General features: G+C 37.4%; 1 protein-coding gene across 2 annotated transcripts; it reads right to left on the bottom strand.

The window, feature by feature from the left end:
• Nucleotides 1-619: 619 nt before the first annotated feature.
• On the bottom strand, nucleotides 620-16,218 carry GIMD1 (GIMAP family P-loop NTPase domain containing 1). 2 transcript variants are annotated; one of them, XM_036409744.2, is made up of 3 exons: nucleotides 16,122-16,218; nucleotides 14,369-14,833; nucleotides 620-1,194 (listed from the first exon to the last, which is right to left on the bottom strand). In XM_036409744.2, exons 2-3 carry the CDS (start codon nucleotides 14,786-14,788, stop codon nucleotides 934-936), a joined length of 681 nt encoding a protein of 226 aa, XP_036265637.1. In that variant the 5' UTR covers nucleotides 14,789-14,833; nucleotides 16,122-16,218; the 3' UTR covers nucleotides 620-933. The 2 variants fall into 2 exon arrangements, with proteins under 2 accessions (XP_036265637.1, XP_036265642.1); XM_036409749.2 differs by having other exon boundaries at nucleotides 14,369-14,763; nucleotides 16,126-16,206.
• Between the last annotated feature and the right edge of the window lie 1,087 nt (nucleotides 16,219-17,305).

The raw sequence follows: 17,305 nt of genomic DNA, 5'->3' as shown, positions 1-17,305 counted from the left end.
ATAGAGGATGAGAAATCCAATCAGAAAAATGAAGGTAGAGGATTCTGATTAAACTGACTTAGCAGGGTTCTTGCTAAAACTAGATTTTAGAAGGCACAGATGGGCCTAGAGAGGTTCAGGAGCCTTTCTAAAGTTTTGGTTAAACACAATCTTTGTGAGGAGTAATCCAATAGAAAAAAAAGGACAAAAAATATGAACAATCAATTCATAAAAGAGTAAATCTAAATGACCAACATGATTACAAAAAACAACAATTCAATTCAGTAGTAGTGTGGGAAATGCACATTAAGGTAACAGTAAAGTATGACTTTACATTGATCAAATTGTTGTTAGCAATAGGTGTATAAGATGAAAACACCAATCAAAGACAAGAATAGCCCTGACTGGCTTGGCTCAGTGGATAGAGCTTCAGCCTGTGGACTCAAGGGTCCCAGGTTTGATTCCAGTTAAGGGCATGTACGTATGTACCTTGGTTGCAGGCACATCCCCAGTTGGGAGTGTGCAGAAGGCAGCTGATCAATGATTCTCTCTCATCAATGTTTCTAATTCTCTATCCCTCTCTCTTTCTCTATGTAAAAAAAAAAATCAATAAAAAAAATACAAGAATATATGAAAAAGGTACTCAACTGTTGAAAATCAAGTTTGTGACAACACTTATGGAATATGTTTGGCTCCTTGCTTTCAGCATTATGTTTAGGCAATTCATAGATACTGTTAACATGGTGTTTGTTCATTCCCATCACCACACAACATGTTATTGTGTAAAATACCACAATTTGCTTATCCATGCTATTGTTGATGAACATTTGGGTAATTTCCATAGTGTTTATACCAGTGTCCTCTTTTACTGGCAGGATATTAGAATTCTCGTGGTTCACATCCATTCTAACAAAGGCACTTTTGAAACCAAGTTTCTGGCATTAAAACCCAATGTTATTTAAAGGTAAGAACTTGGTAACTATTTTCTCTTATAAATTCCATTATTTTTTCTAAGACTTTTATTCTTTGTGCATTAAGTGAGTCTCCTTTTTTATGCTGGAAAATATATCTGTGCTGAATAGAGTTTAGAAGGGTCAGCAGTGTATCGGAGGCCTCATGTAAGTATTCGGCTTCATTGAACCCAGCTTCTTCTATTTTTTCTGCATGGGTGAAAAGAATGGCCATATAATCCTTCCAGGCATGTCCCAGAAGTTCCTGAAAGAGATAAGAAGTTAAATGGTTATTTTCCTTGGACTATATTTCTCAGAAACGAACAAAGGAGTTGTTATGGTCCAACAGAGATAATCAACAAATACCCATGTATAGCGTGGTGTTTCTAAAAGTTGATATATGTAATGGGAAGTGAAGAAAGGGTCAGATAATGTAAGCAAATGAAGAGAGAGAGGTATGGGCTTTGTAAAAAATAAAGGCTTTAGTTTGCCCAGCTGGAGTGGTTCAGTGGTTGAGCTTCAACCTATGAATCAAGAGGTCACCGGTTTGATTTCCAGTCAGGGCACATGTCCAGGTTGAGGGCTCCATCCTAGTAGGCAGCATGCAGGAAGCAGCCAATTAATGATGTTTATCTTTCTTCAAAAATCAAGAAAATATTTTTAAAAATAAATTTACGAGGCTCTAGTTCTCTATTTTATTTTACTTATATAATTTTATATATACATCCTCAAAACTGCATATTACCAATGCTGCAGATGACGCACAGCTGTCCCCTCTTACTCATGGTTTCACCTTCTGCATTTTCGTTTATCCCCAGTCAATCCTGGTCCAAAAAGATCTACACTATTCACTTCACTTCATGTCATCATGCAGACAATGTATCATGTCACATCATCAGAAGAAAAAGTGTGAGTACAGTACAATATAATTAAGAGAGACCACATTCACATTAAATTTTATTACAGTATATTGTTATAATTATTATATTTAATTATTGTTAATTTTACTGTATCTAATTTATAAATTAAAATTTATCATATATGTATAGGAAAAAATAGTATGTATTTTTGTGATTTCAAGTATTCACTGGGGGGGAGGGGGTAGATCTTGGAGCATATCCCCTAGGGGTAAGGGGGACTACTATATTTATATTTACAACATTTAGCAATCATTTTCATTTGCCTATCTACCTAAATCTTTTAGAACCATTTAATTCCTTTCAGTCAATGTATCCTGGTCAAGGAAATTGCCATATTTTTGTTGTTACTGCTGTTGAATTGTGTTATTATCATAGCTAAAAACATTTTTAAGGATTTACTATTACATAATCTGGTTACATGTCATGGAAAAGCTAAGATCAAAATACATTTGGTAATTTGGAACAACTACAAAATGTTGCTGTGATTCTCATCCTCTTCACTTCACATGCCTAGAATCAAACACAATTTATCAGATGACTTCCTCTAATGTGGTTGAAAAACACTGAAGACTGGTGTTCCTTTGTTTAGTAATCTGTGGAAGTTGGTTATGTAATAAATTCTTGTTTGATTAGTGAAAATAAGCAGAAGGAACAGCATGTGGCAAATTTTTCATGCAATATGAAAGGCATCTAGAAATAACCCCTTAACTTTTTTGAATATTTTAAGTTATATGAAATCATGACAATCTGACAGTAAAATAACATTCCCTCCATTCTAGACACTCTCATTATCAAAATATTTCCAAAGCAGCTATAGTTTGTAATAGCCAGGAAAATAGAAAATGCTTAGGAATAAAACCAAGATCTCTAATAATCAGAAGAAAGAGAGATCACCTAATATTTATGCCTATATTATTATAAGCACATGAACTCTTTTGAAGTTCAAGGTATTGCTTTGTGGAAAATACTATAATTATCAAAATTATGATATGGAGAAATTGATGCTTAGAGAATACAAACCCATGGAGAGGTATTAGTACAAACTGTTTTTTTTAAAAACAATCAAAAGACAATTTGGAAACTTCAATGTATATAAATATAGGACTAGTATTTATAATATGAAAAAAAAAAAGACTATAGCCAAAGAATAAAGGGAGAGATGGAGGAAGAGAGGCAGGGAGGAATGAAGGGAAGGAGGAAGGAAGAAGAAGAAGGAAGGAAGGAAGGAAGGGAGGGAGGGAGGGATGGAGGGAGGGAGGGAGGGAGGGAGGGAGGGAGAAAGGAAAGGAGAGGGGAGCAAAGGAGGGAGGAGAGAGGAGGGAAGAATCAGGACATATAAATTTAATGTGAAAATACAGGAATTTAGGGACAATATTTTAAAATTAGGAACATCTTGAATCTATGGTTACTCCTAATACAGCCTGGCCTTTATCAGAGCTATTTATTTACACATCCATCTTTATAACTTGACTATGAGCTCTTTGAAGACAAGGTCATATTTTTATAAATCAAAGCCTTTAACACATTGTGAACTCTTAATTAGTATATTTTGAATTAATTTGGAATTTGGACATGCACCATCATCTTAAATATAAGGTTTAGGGTTTTCTTTATTTAGTCTACATTTTTAAAACTTAATTTTTGGTACACATAATTGTACTTTCAGGTAAAACTTTTGTTCTGTAGTTCATTATCATGGATTTTCCTAGAGGCCCCAAATTTTTCCTCATATCTGTTCAGAATTTGTCTGTCTTCACCATAGAATAATTGTATATTTCTAGTTTAAAAATGCCCTGCTTTTAAGAAAATCTGATTTGAAGTTTCAAGATCAGTACAAGAGAATAATTATTTTAACAGAGATTCTAAACTTTACGCAAGGATTTTTCAAAGCAATACTTTAATTGGCATATTCTTATGTGCCTTTAAAAACATAAATTAGCAAAACTTTAATTAGCCCATCCTTTAAAGAACATAATTCTTGTGTAAATTTAAGTATATATGTAATGCCAGCATCACATTTTAGCTAACAATGACATAGCAAAATTAGCAGACCTCTTCAGAGTTTGTCATATATTCAGTATACTATAGCACATTTCTCATGGGAGAGGAGTCAGAGGAAACAAAATAAAAGCTGGTGTTATGAGTTGAATTGTGTCTCATGTGTTGACATTCTAACCTCCAATACCTCAGAATGTTACTCTATTTGGAAGTGGGGTTCTTGCAGATGTATTTAGTTAAGAGAAGCCCATAGGATGGGCCTTCAAACCATTGTGATTTGGTGCCCTTCTAGACCAGAGAAATGTGCGCAAAGACATGAATACAGGGATTTCACAATGTGAACATATGGATGGCCATCCATAAGCCAAGGAGAGACTCCTTGGACAGATCTTTTATTCACAGTTCTTAGAAGGAACTAACCCTGATAATATCTATTTCAGACTTCCAGCCTCCAGAACTGAGAGACAAATTCCTGTAGCTTCAGCCACTCCATCAATGGTAGTTATGGCAGCCCTAGCAAATTAATACAAGTGGTTGAAAAAAAAATTAATGAAATGCTAAGTATACCGAGTCTAGGTTCTAAGAATAACAAGGTTCCTGGGTCATTTACAAGAGAATCATTTTTATTTTTTATTTTTATTTTTTGTTAATCCTCACCTGAGGATATTTTTCCATTGACTTTTAGAGAGAGTTGGAAGGGAGCGGAAGAGACACAGAGAAACATCGATGTGAACTGTCATGCTCCCTGATTAGGTTGGAGAATTAAACCTGCAACCAATATAAATGTCCTTGATGGGAGACTAGAGGCAAACCCAGATCCTTCAGTCCATAGGCTGATGTTCTATCCACTGAGATAAAGTGGCTAGAGTGAGAACCACTTTTTATGTTTTAGGGATGAAACCTGGAAATCTGAACTTTTACTAGAACTCTAGGAGATTTATTCATTCTGCAAATATTTATTGAGAGTCCACTTTGTTCCACTGTAGAACAAGAGAGATACATTTCCTGCATCTAAGTAGTGGAGATTCTTGTGTATTAACTAAACTTAGAACTGAGGAAGTGGGACAGACACAAAAAATAATACTTACAATTTAGTACAATTGCAATTGTGATAGAAAAATATATTGTTTTTTTACTGTAGAAAATTAATTATCATTTGTAATGCTAACAGCAAGACACCCACGAAAATCACACATGGTGTCAAAACAAGCCAAAGGAAAATCATTTGGACAAAAATAAAAAGGATCCAAAGTCAATTTTATGGAAAAGATTCCTTTATTAACTTTTGGTCGAGAATATGTGTATATATTTTCAGAAAACTACTCCAAGACCATGGGGATTCCTGCAACATAGAGGAGTTGTCAGGTCTGCTCCAACCACAATGACAAGAAGATAAATAGTCCAGACATGGAAGACACTAACGACTCCTGGCCAGGCTAGCAGTTAGCAGCTGTGCATTGCTGCAGGTTGCCCAGGACAAAACCAGAGAGGGTCAGATCTGCAGTGCCATCTGTCCATCATCCAGATATCATTGCTGACATGTACATATCGATATAAGGAACTATTTGATATTGAAACTGAGTCTCAGAACTGTTGGACACTGAAATTGGGACTCAAACGTTTTTTTTTTTTTTTTTTGTTTGTTTTTTTAATTATATGCTTATTTCTAGTCTGCAGTTGCAAGATTTTTCAAAGAAAAAAAATGGGGAAAAATAGTTATAGAGATAAAGAACCATTGCCACATGTGTCAAACACAAGGCCCGCGGGCCAAATCCGTCCCGCCAGGCCTTGCAATGTGGCTCGCACCGCGCTGTCATCACTGCACTCCGCTGCGTTTCCATCACAATGACAGTTTATGACTGTTCAGTAAACCATTCGGCCCGCGATTTAGGCTGGATTTTAGATTTTGGCCCCTTCTCTGATGGAGTTCGACACCCCTAGTAGACTGTCAAACTATAGCGGGAAGGCAAGGGAGGTTGGGGGCAGGGGGTTGTAAGAGATCAACTTAAGGACTTATATGCATGCATATAAACATAACCAATGGATACAAGACATGGGGGGATGGGGAAGGTGAAGGCATATGTGTGTGGGGGGATAGGGGAGGCTAGGGGGAGGTCAAGGGGGGAAAAAGGTGTCATATGTATTACTATTTGTAATCCTTCAAACAATTAAAAAAAATTAAAATAAAATAAAATATATTGGTGTTAGAAGGGCAGACATTTAGCCCAGTTTGGGGGGGGTGCATGGAAAGTGGGGGTAAAGAAAGGGGTCAGAAAAGTTTCTGGCATGTGATGATGCCTTGAGCACAGGAATTAATGAGAGAGTTATCAGGTAGTGAGGACACGCCAAGTAAAGAGAGGGACTGAGCAGTATTAAGATTTCTTTCTATACAACTATTGATCTTTCATCACTCTTGTCTCTGAAGTTCCTCAAATTTAGAGCTAGATCTTATATTCATCCAATATGTTATAAATATGTTTATATGGATTGTCCTAATATTGACATGTGAAATACAAGTTAATAAGTAGCTCCTGCCCTTAACCCCTTGATGCTACCCCCAGACCCCACCCTCTCAATATTGGTTGATGCATGAGCTATATTTGTCACTAAGTATTTTAAAAAATCACTATATTAACATTTATGGGGCCTGATTGGGATGGTTTACTTGTTTAGGCATTGTCCAATGCACTAAAAGGTTGCTGGTTTGATTTCAGGTCACAGCATATGCCCAGGTTGAGGCCTCGATCCCTAGTACAGGGTTTGCAGGAGATAGCTGACACTAACACATTTCCTTTTTGTCACCAACACATACTTTAAAGCATACTATGATTCAAGAAAAATGAGTAAAAGTACTTAAAGAAAATAGATTTGTGAGTTCATTGTCATGAGTCCATGTGTTTAGCTATTGGGAAGTTTTTACATGTAGATAATTATGTATGAAAAGATATTTATATCCTGAACTGTGAGAGAAATTGTACTTTTGAATAACTGCTAAAAATAGAAGAGAATGGTTTATTTAGCTTATAATATTTAGGTTGATTGTTGGCCAGAAAATAGTTGACTATTTGAAAATAGTGTTGCTTCATGTATAGTCATCGTGTTAGTGGCCAAAAGTGCTCTCTATGGACCCAGAGAAAAAATAATCACGGTTGATTGATATCTAACTTGAAAATTCAAGAGCAAGATAAGTTAATGTAAGTTATCTGGTGTTAATAATTTAAATAGAGTAGTAATCTAGATGGAAAACTTACAATCAATTATGAATTTATTGGTTTCAGAGTGCTTAATGGGTAAGAGAGTCCTTTTGGGACAACTAGTTAGGATATAGACTTTGTTTTCCAGAAATTGTATTCATTTCCCAGGACCTCACCAGCCCTGCCCCATTTGTTTGTGGTTGATGAAATCATAGCATCTGGATTTTTTAGGGGGAAACTTTAAAAAAAGCCAACTATTACATCAGCTGAGAGAGAAAAAAAAAATATCATGAAAAAGGAGGACAATAAGGGCCATTCTTATATTTTATGCTATTCCCTTACTCTCATCCCACTTAAAGCACTACATTTTCCTTCTCAAAGAGCCAAAGCTGAATGATAAGACCTCGTTAGATCAGATTCAGAGAATTTTCAACTTTAGAAATCATCTGTCCAAGTTGCCTTATTCACAGATGATGCTGTTGAGGCTGCAGCTGATTGATGGCAGGCTTGGGCTGTAACAGAGGTCGTGGGCTTCCAGGCCCACGTCCTTCCCATAAAATTGGGGCTCCTCAGTTTTACCTTAATAAGCCGGTCAATTTTCTTCCCATGTTTTTTTCTTCTTCTTTTTTCCCCCCTAAATTAATAAGGAAGTTCTTCTAGTTATGAATCAGGGCCATGTAAATTTGATTTCAGTCTTACTTTCTTTTGTAGCCTAGCAAGATAATCCCAAAGAAGGCTACAAAAAAAAGTCCTAATTTTAGAACAAGACAAATTCCAACAATACAATCATAATGACCCCACAGCTAATATTTATTGTATACTTGCCATTTGCTATTGTGTGAATATGACATTATCCCAAAAGTACTGCAGTAGACACTATTATCTTTCCCAATTTATCAATAAAGAGATGGAAGGTTAGAGAAGTTACTTGCCCAAGGTCACAAAGCAAGTAAATAACTAAGTAGGGACTTGAGCACAGTATATCTTAATTCAGAATCCATGTTCTTAACCTCTAAAATGTGTTGCTCATAGTTACTAGTATATTTGAATGGTACCCATCACAATAGGAGTAGTGATGATAACAATAACAGTAATACTAATTTTCATTGAACCTACTGTATAGTTCAGGCACAATGCCAAGCACATTACATTTATTAAATATAAGCCTCAGAACTCTTTAACATAGGTAAAATTATCTCCATTTTATAAATGAGAAACTGAAGTCAAGAAAGTCTTAATAACATTTATAGCCACATACTCAGAATTATAACAAGGCTTATTTTCCAACTAAATTTCATCAAAAACCTACGCTGATGGTATTTGCTTAGTGTTTTTCAGGTCCTGCATTGGCCTTTCTCAGCCTTTGTATACATATCCCGCTATGCCATTAATAGTCACGTTGTTCGTTCTAATTAAAAATAAATCTTTAAAGCCTGATTATACACAATAATAATACGTGATACCATGACAGTGGCAAGAAGATGGTTGTAGTCAATTCATGGATTCCATTCTTAGTGTTTGCTGCATGCTAGCACTTTCCTTAAGATAACTTTACTACATCTACTCTGATCCATCATTTGTGTGTGTGTGTGTGTGTGTGTGTGTGTGTGTGTTTAACATTCAAATTATATTCAGATAATATTTTAAAAAATCATTTTCTTTATTTCTCAATTTTTGGTAGATGGCTCATGGCATTGCTACCATTTTCCTGTAAAGTAAGAAAGGCCCAACATAAATAAAGAAGAAAGGATTATGAAGGGAAATATTTCAGTTGTCACAGCTGGCAGCCTATAATGCATCTGCAAAATATTGGAGCACAAATGGAGAGAGACATGTAAGGAGACAACAGGGAGTTACAGAAAAGAAAGGGGCACTTCTCTGGCATTGGCCTTCAGACACCTTCCAGGGCAGGCAGCAGTACCCCCAGAAAAGGGGAAAGAAAAAGGCTGGTGGCCGATGTTCTGTTCCCCATTTTTTCATCAGCTTGAAAAAAAAAAAATCCAGGGCATGTCTGCAACAAGAGGACCTTAACAATTCCTTGTGCTTTCCTAACAACTGCTGGTCCTGTTGAATATTCAGACATCCTGCAGCTGCTTCCAGTCTGTGAGCACATCCAGATGGCTGCCACCAGTATCTGAGGCACCTTCAGGAAGAAGATCATAAACAATGAGCCTGTGCTTGGGCGGAAGATCTTGGTGGAAGACCAAAATAGGGCTGCAATGCCTTGCAGGGGTGGAGAGCCCCTCAGGATTACCAAGTCTTTTTATTTATTTATTTATTTATTTTTTTTAAAGAATTTTTTTGAGTTCATTTGAGCCAAACTGTCAACATATGCCGAGAAGCAGAACCTTAATGAATTGAGATAATGCTCCAGAGAATGGTGGGTTACACCTGTATTTATACATTACAATCAAAGTAAGAGACATAGGTGAGTTACATGAAATCCATTGGTGATAGACTAGAGAGGCCGGAGAAAGCAAAGCGGGGAAACCCCTGGGATTGGATACCAAGTCTTGAATGCAGAGTTTTCCTGGGAGAGAATGTGTATCTTCTCGAAAAAATTATTATGGACCTGAGTTTGGCCCTAGCCCATCTTCAACTCCTAACTGGACACTAACTTAAGGAAGGCAGCCATAAGAGAAGGCCGTATGCCAGATACCACTTAAAAAGATCAGAGACAAGTATTATATGAATCTAATTTACTTCTATAAAAAATTTAGGGGATTGTAAAATTCTTCTATATATCAAAACGGGAAAATAAATCTATTTTAAAAATGTATGTCTTTTAAATACCTCTTGTGGCTCAGTATAAGACTAGCATAAAGAAAAATTTGATGACATATGTAGTCAGGTTAGATTTGAGAAATATTTGTTTGTGCATTTATCAAATTATATCCACCTATAGCTCAATCTAAATTCTTATTTAATAGCAGCTTTAAATGAACTTTAAAAATTGTTTCAAGCCTGGCTGGTACAGCTCAGTGGTGAATATTGACCTAAGAAGCAGGAGGTCATGGTTTGATTTGGGTCAGGGCACATGCCCTAGTTGTGGGCTTGATCCCCAACAGGGAATGTGCAGGAGGCAGCCTATCAATAATTCTTTCTCATCATTCATGTTTCTATCTCTCCCTCTTCCTTTCTCTAAAATCAATAAAAACACATTTTATAAAAAAAACTCTTCAAAAATTACACTGATGGAAAGCCACTGGTCCCTCCCACCCTTGATTTCTCACCAGAAAATGATGCTTTAAATGCAGGTTTTAATAGTTTGGGAGAGGTAAATTGGCTTTCTTAGATTCCACATTGTTTCTTAATTGCAATAATCTTCTCTTTTTATTTGCTTTTGTGCAGCATGTCCTTGATTTTTCAGAAGTCGGATGATGAGGATTATTTTTTATTCTCTTGTCACCCTAATTTTTTCCACTAGTTTCTTGTGATTACACATATGGATTTTTTTTTAGAAACATGCACAGTTACTAAAAAGTAAAATGTGTGTCTGTGATTTAAAACAATCTTATGCCTTTACTAGTTACTGGGGGGAAATCTTTTTTTAACGCAAAGTGTACTCTCTAAGTGTAACAGATCTTATATCAGCATGATCAGAGATGGACCAAAAGAAGAGCAGCATTTACACAAACTTTTCTTGAGTAAAAAATGTCTGTTCTCTATTCTCTGTGTACTTTACCTGTGGAGCTTCCAGTAGAGATGAGCTCTCCAAGCTTAGTGACTTCACAAAGCTACTGAGTAATTCTAGTCAAGTTCAGCAGTAAAATTTGGGTGGTCTCAGATCAGAGAATCAATAAATTGAATAGAATGGAGCAGTTCAATGAGCAGTTTCCAGGAATTGTTGATTGTACCTAAGACTTGCACATAACTATAATAATAAAAGTGTATTATGCTAATTAGACTGGACAACATTCTGGACGAAGCCATGGCTGCAAGGGCCAAACCTCTTACATGAATTTTGTGCATCGGGCCTCTAGTGTGTGTGTGTGTGTATAGTGTATGCAGGTATTACTTCCTCCATACTTCCTCCATCTTCTAGCTGTGGCCATACACAGATATTCTCCCCTCACCCCAGCTCCTTTCCTAGCCTGGCTAAACCTCCACCTTAGTGACTTACAATAAACAAACAAACAAGGACCACAAATGTGACAGATGTCATTCATGTATACCCTGAGGTCCCCTTGGTCTTTTTAAGGCTGGAATGGAGCAGTTTCTGACACTCTACAGATTGTGAGGCAAGCAAAGTATCTAAATTTCCTGATTTCTGTCCCATAACTAGAGTATAGATCTCTTCTGAATGTTTACCATGATGTAAGTCTCAGTGGAGTCTTCTTTCCTCCTAGTCATACATTACACTACTTTGGCACTTAATGCATTGCCTTATACTTGTTTATTTATTTGTTTCTTCCAGATTCTAAGCTTTTTTGATGGAAAGGCTCATATATTATTCACCAATCATTATGCTCTATGCAATTATTAATAGTGTTCAATGAATGAATACCAATTTGTTGGTGAACTCTAACTGCTAGTCTCCTTGATGTTACATGGATGCACCTTAGTATTTTAGTTCAGTAGTTCTTTCTATACAGAAAGAAACTGGACTCTCTGGCATCTGAGCAGGAACACGGGGGTGGCTTTCTTCCAGATGGAGGTGCTTGGAGTGGTCATTATTCCAGTGCTGGGACATCCTCATGCAGGGCTGACTGGCAGCCATTTCTATTTGCTCTGCCCTGGTGAGTCCTTGAGAGCTTTACCAATTTACAATCTTACCCAAGCTGTGGGCAGCAGCTTTTGCATATGAATGGTCTGTCCTTTCTTGGGATAAAAAATTGTCAAACAAACTGCAGCTGGGTCAGGGAGCTCCAAACCTATTAATAAAAGCCCCCCCAAAATGGCACCAGCACAAGCACCAGCCTGTCTTGCTTCACAGTAGGGCCTTGTCTGGGCACTTCCAAACTCAATACAAAGAGGACGAATCTTCAGATCTCTCTGTAGCTCCTGCTGGGTGGCCCCAGGCAGTGGCTGACCTTGCACCTCCCTGGAGATCCAAGAGCCAGTTTACTAGTGATCAGTGTGAGACCATACTGGATTAGAACTCTTCACATCCATAAGTGACACACTCAAGGGGCAGATTCAGTGAGCACCAAAGCCCCACTGAAGCAAGTCCTGCCCCATAAGGGTGTCTCCTGCACAGCAGCTCTCCCACTATAGTTGCAGCTAGTCCCCACAGCCAATTGGCCTGGAGGTCAATTCTTCCCAGTGACACCAACAGCAATCAAGGCTCAACTACAACAAAAACTGTGCACACAGCCCACAAAGGGGTGCACCAAGAGTGTCCACCTCTGGTGATTGGAGAGGCTGAGCCACTGGGCCCTATAGGACACCTACTACACGAGGCCACTCTATCAAGTCAAGGAGACTTAGCAGCTCTACCCAATACATAGAAAGAAACACAGGGAAGCAGCCAAAATGTGGAGACAAAGAAACATGTCACAAATGGAAGAAAGCAAACTACTGGATATAGAGTTCAAAACGACAGTTATAAGGTTACTCAAGAATCTTCTAGAAACCTCCAAGGAACTTAAAAAAAAGTGGGGGGGAGGAAGGACCAGTCAGAAATTAAGCATACACTGACTGAAATAAAGAGTAATATTCAGAGATTCAACAGTAGATTAGAGGATCCTAGGCTCAAATCAATTATTTGAAATACAAGGGAGCAAAAACACCCAAGCAGAAAAGCAAAAAGCAAAAAGAATCCAAAAATATAAAGACAGTGTAAGGAGCCTTTGGGACAACTTCAATCGTACCAACATCCAAATTATGGAGTGTCAGAAGAAGAGAGAAAGCAAGATACTGAAAACCTATTTGAAGGAATAATGACAGAAAAAATCCCCTACCTGATAAAAGAAATAGACTTACAAGACCAGGAAGTACAGAGAACCCCAAACAAGAGGAATACAAAGAGGACCCAAGACACATCATAATTAAAACCCCAAGGGCAAAAGACAAAGAGAGAATCTTAAAAGCAGCAAGAGAAAAACAGTTACCTAAAATGGAGTGCCCATATGACTCTCAGCTGATTTCTCAACAGAAACTATGCAGACCAGAAGGAAGTGGCAAGAAATATTATATTCAAAGTGATGAACAGCAAGAACCTACAACCAAGAATATTCTACCCAACAAAGCTATTGTTTGGAATTGAAGGTCAGATAAAGAGCTTCACAGACAATAAAAAGCTAAAGGAGTTCATTACCACCAAATGAATATTATATTATATGAAATGCTGAAGTGTATTCTTTAAGAAGAGGAAAAAGAAGAAAAAGGTAAAGATAAAAAATATGAACAACAAAGTGACAACAAATACATATCTATCAACAAATGAATCTAAAAATCAAAATGAATAAAAAATCTGATGAACAGACTAGACTGGTGAATGGAATAGAATCAGGAGCCTGGAAATGGAACAGACTGACTATTCTCAGAAAGAAAGGAGTGGGGGGGGGGGGTGCAGGAAGAGATTAAACAAAGATCTTATATGCATGTATGTATCACCTAATGACACAGACAATAGGGTGTCGAGGGCCTGGGGTGGAGTGGGAACTGGGTAGAAGGGAGCTATGGGAGAAAAAAAGAGGGGCATCTGTAATAATCTCAACAATAAAAATTTTAAAAAAAGCAATATATGGAAAGTTTATGCAAGTGCAATTATGTAAGCTCCACTTTTTAGATTCTGTTTCAAAGGGGCTTGGATGAATCTGCACTTTCAACAAGGAGCCCCATTGATTCTGATGGAGAGAATCTGGGGGGCACATTGCAAGCTTATTCAGGTGTACATTTCGTAGAGGTCTAAAGCTTAGTTATACTCTAAAGTTTAATATCTCTCTTTTTGTCCAATGACCCATTTGTAAAATAACTGACTAAATTCCAGTTCTTGTTTTAAATTATTTGTTTTGTATTTACTTTAAACTACTCTTTTAATCATTTTTTTTCCAAATTATAAGAGAAAGTTTATTTAGAAAATCACAGATGTAGAAAACGTGAGCCAGCTGGGCTGTGTGGGCTCCGGGCACGAGTCACAGAGGCAAGAGAAGGGCCCTTGGAGCTTACGGAAAAGAAAGGCAAAGAAAACGTGCCTCAGGGAAGGAGGGGGTGAAAGACATGGGACATGCTTGAGAGAGAGAGAGAGAGAGAGAGAGAGAGAGAGAGGAAGAGGAGAGAGCTGTCTCTTTTAATGGGTTTTTATAGGTTTTTTTTTTTCCTATTAGGATGATGACCTCCAAACAGAAATGATGGCATTAGCATAATTGCCTCCATGTATTACCTGGATCATCTGGACTGAGGGAGATGCCTCCTGTCCGCAGAGAGGCACGTCTGCTCTCTGGACTAGCAGTGCAAGATGGAGACCCTCTTGCCCAAAGTGATGTTCCAGGGCCTCCTTGATCTCCTGTTTCACATGCTTCTTGCTCAGCTTGCTGTGCGGATAACCTGGAGTGTCCAGCACCCGGACCTGCAGGGTTATCTCTTGCCCCCCTCGACGCATGAAGCCATGGAGGTGACAGCTGCGGCCCAGACTACACTCTTTGGTCACAGAACATGGAGCAAAGCTGCTGTGGAAGTCCGTGCTTCCTAGAAGGATGTTGCCAGCAGAACTTTTTCCACTCTGAGTCATGCCAAAGAGGGCCAAGTTGATGATCATCTTGTTGGAGTCCGTCATGGCTGTGAGTAACCAAAAGCTTAACATAAGCAGGTAGGCTTCTATGTTCACCCATGCAAAGCTTCTTACCTGCTCTGGAGCACTCCAGGCATTGCCTTTAATTTGCTTTCCCCTCATTCATAGTGACTAAAGGGTGCAGGAGTGATTCACCAAAGTGGACAGACCCCAGTGAGGAGGGAAGATTGAAATAATATTAGTAGTTTGCAGTAGGAGAGGAAAGAGAAGTCAACTATAGATAAGGAAGGGAAGAGGAAGCAAGAATTACAGGACAACGAGAAGAAAAAAACACACCCACAAACCAAATGACATAATAATGTAAACCATATTAACTCATCAATGTGGTAAGTGAGTTGGTTTAGGAGTGGGTACTGAAGTTCCTAGGTTCAAGCTAGCAGCAGTATTTGAAAATTATTCACTCTTGGGGGAGAAGTAGAAACACAACCGTAGAAGAAACCCCATTTATTGCATTTAAAAAAATGCCCCCCACCATTCCCCTGCTTGAATACACAAGTGGCATCTGCAAGAAATCATCTTTCCGAACTTCCTGACTACTTCTTTTCTATGAAACATGAGTAATGTTAAAGAAAACTTCAAGTAAAGTCCAACCCTGATAGTGTGGCTCGATGGTTGAGCCCTGACCTATGAACCAGGAGATCACAGTTCAATTCCAGGTCAGGGCACATGCCTGGGTTGGAGACTTGATTGCCAATAAAAGGGCATTCAGGAGGCAGCTGATAAATAATTCTCTCTCATCATTGATGTTTCTATCTCTCCATTCCTCTCTGAAATAAATACAAATATATTAAAAAATAGGAAGAAAGTAAAGTCCAACAGATTGTGCAGTTCAGTTAGGAGGAAGGAGAACTTTGGGAGATTCTATTCCATTTACAGCTCCCCTAAATTGTAGTTTCTCTTTTAGGCAGAACAGAAGCCCCTGATAGCATTACAGGGGCTTCTGTTTTCATTAGATCAATGAGGCAGTGCTACTGGCCAAATACCGAAAGTGCTATCAACTACCAATTCAGAAATAGACATTTTAAATTGCATATTTATTATTTTTGCTTATAAATTTTATTTTTATTATACAGTTTCTGTGTTATATACATAGAAAGTCTTTCTTGTCCTCTAATGCCCCTCACCCCAGTCTACCCAGACCCTAACATTAACACCTTGAAGGAACCTCACATCTCCATACAAAAACACTCCTTTTTGGGGTCCCTCAAAGTGACCCCAGCTCACCAAGATCATTCAGCTCTGTTGGCTGGAATTTAATCACTCAGATTATATTTTTAATCCTGAATTAGATGTGTGATTTTAAAAATAATATTTATGAAATCCCAATCCATTTGCTGTATGTCACGTACCTTTTCCAATTTTAAAAATGCTTTTTCCACAAAGACTTCTCTTGAGCTGGTACAGGCATTCTTTGGTATGAACTTTAGACTTTTAACATTATTATTGTACCACTCTGGGACTGATACTGTATGCAATTTATTTAGTTAATCTGTTACTAGGATCCTCTCTATAAATGATTAATTGTTTTTAGTCAGCACTGAGTTTTTCATGTCACCTGACAGATCTGTAATCTCAATAGGTACTTCCTGAAACTTCTATAGCTAGGATTAAATTCTTTGTTTTAGGACTTTGTTAATATGAACATTTTTTCTATCACCTAAAGTAATGCAATGTCTAATTTCTGTTTAACACAAACTAGACATTAGAAACAAAATGTCTAGACAGAAACTAGACATTCAAATAAAGTTATATGTTTCTCATTGTATTTAATGAATACCATTACTTTATGAACATTTCAATAAATTGATATGTAATATATGTGAAATAAATAGGTACTGACTTCAGAACAGTATTAAGTTTATAAATTCAAAAATTCTTTAAGGAAACTCTCTTGGCTAGTTCCATGTAATTGAAATTTATTCTTTTATTCTAATTGATACAGTTGCTAGCATGATTATATTAGCATGTGCTGTTTTCATATCAATTAATGATAGTCAGTGAGTATAATTTACTATAACTTGAAGCCAGATAAATTTTTATTTAAACAGGGCTTTTATTTCATTACTGAAAGCTTACATTATATTTTCCCACTTCTTAGTATGTAACCCATACTTTCTCAAGATACTTTCATGTGTTTAAGAGGTAAAACCTTCAAAACCTCTGGTTCAGCTTCTCCTGTACTCCTCAAACAGTCTGTGAAATATGTATTTCTGCATGGAGGAATCACAGGGGCATCTGGAACACCTTATGATTTCATGGGCAGAAAGTTAAAGTCTTCTTCCTGTGTGAATACGACAAGGAAAACGTGAACTGGATTCATTCATCTGACAAGCACATTTGGCTTTTCTTGAATGAAGTAGGAAGAGCCTCCCCCAGGTGGCAGCAGCAGCCTGTTTCCTAAGAAGTAATTTTGAACTAGAATTTATTTTCATTTTCTTCCTGAAACTATAAACTGACATTCTTCAACTAGGCCATCTATATCAACACATAGCACTTGTGTGGAAGGTCTTTTGAATAAAGGCAAGACTG

This window comes from Pipistrellus kuhlii, unplaced genomic scaffold (assembly GCF_014108245.1).
Source record: "Pipistrellus kuhlii isolate mPipKuh1 unplaced genomic scaffold, mPipKuh1.p scaffold_m20_p_1, whole genome shotgun sequence".
NCBI classification, from domain to species: domain Eukaryota; kingdom Metazoa; phylum Chordata; class Mammalia; order Chiroptera; family Vespertilionidae; genus Pipistrellus; species Pipistrellus kuhlii.
The sequence above is the reverse complement of the archived record's forward strand: the minus strand, read 5'-3'. Positions and strand labels throughout refer to the sequence as shown.

Excerpts from the sequence above, each read along its gene's own strand:
- GIMD1 (XM_036409744.2), bottom strand. The coding sequence starts at position 14,788 with ATGTTAAGCTTTTGGTTACTCACAGCCATGACGGACTCCAACAAGATG. Across the intron at positions 1,195-14,368 it reads CCTCAGTCCAGATGATCCAG|GAACTTCTGGGACATGCCTG; the intron begins GTAATACATGGA and ends TATCTCTTTCAG.